Raw genomic sequence first — 3,602 nt, forward strand, 5'->3', positions numbered from 1 at the left:
AAAAAAAAAAAAGAAAACAAAATAAATAAGATAAAGTTTTAGAGGCAGAAAACTTCCTTTGTACTTCTAGAGAAAAGAAAAAAACACTTGGGAGAAAAAGTATTACAAATAACTGAATCAATGCTTCAAATGAAAGCAATACGGGTCACTTAGATGTACTAGGAGACCACAGACAGAGAGTTATGTAGCTTTAGGAAACATGACTATTAAAACTCCAAATATTGGCTGGGCGCAATGGCTCACACCTGTAATCCTAGCACTCTGGGAGGCCTAGGAAGGCCAGACAGAACAAGAGCAAGACGCCATCTCTAAAAATAGCTGGCATTGTGGTGGGCACTTATAGTCCAAGTTACTTGGGAGGCTGAGGCAAGAGGATCCCTTGAGCCCAAGAGTTTGAGGTTGCTACAAGCTGTAACGCCACAGCACTCTACCAAGGGTGATAAAGTAAGACTCTGTCTCAAAAAAAAAAAAAACAAAAAAAAACATTATCTTGCCTACAGTTTGCAGGCAAATTGTAAACCAGTAAGATAATAGTCACATTTAGGATAACTATTAGTTATTAATTAAAGAAAGAAAGAAAGATGCAATTAATCTCTCAATGACAAATACAAATTATTTTCTCCTTTCATAAGGAAACAAAACTTACCTAATATGGCTTCTTCTTGCTGGAGATCTATGAATATCAAATAATGTGTTTTCTCTCTTTTTTTGATGAGCTGGTACTAAAAGAAACAAACAAACAAACAAAAAAGGATGATGGAGAAATAACTAATAATAAATTAACATCTTAAAGGAGAGAAGTTACTTCTGTTAACTTTCTACTCATATGTCTTCAATTTCTGAATGCTATTTAGAACCACATTAATAAAAATTTTGTATTAATACTATGAAGTTGGAAATACACACTCTGAACAGATGTTAACAAATCTTTGTGACTATGGGTTAGACAACGATTTCTTAGATATGACACCAAAAACACAATTCATTTAAAAAATGTTTTAGAGGTGACACGTGCGGCTCAGTGAGTAGGGCTCCAGCCCCATATACCCCAGGTGGTGAGTTCAAACCCAGCTCCAGCCAAACTGCAACAACCACAACAACAACAAAAAAAAATAGCCAGGCATTGTCATGGGCACCTGTAGTCTCAGCTGCTCGGGAGGCTGAGGCAAGAGAATTGCCTAAGCCCAAGAGTTGGAGGTTGCTATGAGCTGTGATGCCATTGCACTCTATCAAGGGCGATAAACTGAGACTCTGTCTAAAACAATATATACATTTTATAGGGCGGCACCTGTGGCTCAGTGGTAGGGCGCCGGCCCCATATACTGAGGGTAGCAGGTTCAAATCCGGCCCTGGCCAAACTGCAACAACAAAAAATAGCCGAGAGTTGTGGCGGGCACTTGTAGTTCCAGCTACTAGGGAGGCTGAGGCAAGAGAATCACCTAAGCCCAGGAGTTGGAGGTTACTGTGAGCTGTGTGATACCACGGCACTCTAATGAGGACAATAAAGTGAGATCCTGTTGCTACAAAAAAAAAAAAAAGAGAGAGAAAGAAAGAGAAGAAAATCTAGCCCCGCATTGTGGTGGACACCTGTAGTCCCAGCTACTGAGGAGGCTTCAGCAAGAGAATCTCTTGAGCCCAAAATTTGGGGTTACTGTGAGCTATGGTATTATGGTATTCTACCGAGGGCAAGAGAGACTCTATCTATAAATAAATAAACAAACAAATAAAAAACAAGGAGCATTTGTGATCTGATTCCACCTATATAATAAAGAAAATATAATCTAATCTCTGGTGAAAGAAAGATCAGACCAGTAGCTGTCTAGAGATCAAAAGGGAAGAGGCATAAGAAGGGGTGGAAGTAGATGACAAATAGGGACAAGGATAACCATGTTCATCTTCTTTTTTTTTTTTTTTTTTTTTTGAGACGGAGCCTCAAGCTATCCCCCTGGGTAGAGTGCCATGGCATCACGCTCACAGCAACCTCCAACTCCTGGGCTCAAGCGAGTCTCCTGCCTCCGCCTCCCAAGTAGCTGGGACCACAGGCGCCCGCCACAACGCCCGGCTATTTTTTGGTTGCAGCCGTCATTGCTGTTTGGCGGGTCCGGGCTGGGGATTCAAACCCGCCACCTTAGGTGTACATGGCTGGCGCCTTAGCCGGTTGAGCTATAGGCGCCGAGCCACCATGTTCATCTTCTAATTGTGGTGACAGTTTCATAGGTACATATATATTTCAAAACTTGCCAAATTGTAGACTATAAATATGTGCAAGGAAAAATAAAATCTCTTCTCATATACTTGAAATGCATGCATAAATAAGTATAATGAGTATAATATTTCATCAAAAGGGCTTTCTTAAGAAAAAAAAAATCTAGAACAATGGTCTCAATCTTTTTTCTGCCATAGACACCTCCTCCATTTGTCACTGGGCTACCTGTAACAGACCCGTAACTGGAGAAGGATATCTGCACACTTGGGCAAGCTTCTGGAGAGTTGTCTCTGATACCTCCACTTCCAGAGTATCAATCATTGTTTTAGAACATTTAGAACATAAAATTTTGAGTAAGACCTATGATCTTCCTTGAAAACAATATGCTAGGGTGGTGCCTGTGGCTCAGTGAGTAGGGCGCCGGCCCCATATACCAAGGGTGGCAGGTTTGAACCTGGCCCTAGCCAAACTGCAACAAAAAATAGCCAGGTGTTGTGGTGGGCACCTGTAGTCTCAGCTTCTCAGGAGGCTGAGGAAAGAGAATGGCCTAAGCCCAAGAGCTGGAGGTTGCTATGAGCTGCGATGCCATGGCACTCTACTGAGGGCAACAAAATTAGACTCTGACTCTACAAAACATTATGCTGACTCAGCACCCATAGTTCAAGGGCTAAGGTGTCAGCCACATACACCAGAGCTGGTGGATTCAAATCCAGCCCAGGCCTGCCAAATAACAATGACAACTACAATCAAAAAATAGCTGGGCATTGTGGCGGGTGCCTATACTCTCAATTACTTCGGAGGCTGAGGCAAGAGGATCCACTTAAGCCCAAGAGGTTGATGTTGCTGTGAGCAATGATGCCATAGCACTCTACCCAGGGCAACAGCTTGAGACTCTTGTCTCAAAAACAAAAACGAAAAAGAAAAAATAAAAAAATATTATGCTAAGTGAAAGAATCCAGATAAAAAAGTCACATATAACCAAACCTACAGAGATTAGTGGTTGCCAAAGGCTAGGGGGAAGAAAGGGGACAAATAATTAGTTCACCATTGAACAATACAGATTTGAACTAAGTGGGTCTAAGCAGACATGGCTTTTTTCCAACCAAATACAACAGTATTTGAAGGAAGCAAACATCCATGTATATAGAAGGTGACTCTTGGTATACACACGATACCACAGAGCCACCTAGGAGGTATGAACACGTGCACACTGTGATATATGTGAGAGGACATGAGACCAGTGACCAGAGTATACCAGTGACCATTATAAGTGTTTTGGAATTACAGAGTGGTAATAATGGCCTAACACTGTAAATATCCAAAAACCACTGAGTTGTGTGTGTATATATATTTTATTTTTAGTATAGACAGAAAACCGCTGAGTTGTGTGAGAGAG

At 41.3% G+C, this 3,602-nt stretch overlaps 1 protein-coding gene across 1 annotated transcript in view; it reads right to left on the reverse strand.

Annotated features, from left to right (window-relative positions):
- ATAD2B (ATPase family, AAA domain containing 2B) overlaps window positions 1-3,602 on the reverse strand; it is a 183,275-nt gene that overhangs the window by 136,817 nt on the left and 42,856 nt on the right. The window contains exon 7 of the mRNA XM_023511813.1: window positions 647-722. Within this exon, the coding sequence (XP_023367581.1) occupies window positions 647-722 (76 nt within the window). The remainder of the gene's footprint in view (window positions 1-646; window positions 723-3,602) is intronic.

The sequence above is a fragment of the Otolemur garnettii genome, unplaced genomic scaffold, assembly GCF_000181295.1.
Source record: "Otolemur garnettii isolate 467f Iridium unplaced genomic scaffold, OtoGar3 scaffold00022, whole genome shotgun sequence".
In the NCBI taxonomy this organism is placed as follows: domain Eukaryota; kingdom Metazoa; phylum Chordata; class Mammalia; order Primates; family Galagidae; genus Otolemur; species Otolemur garnettii.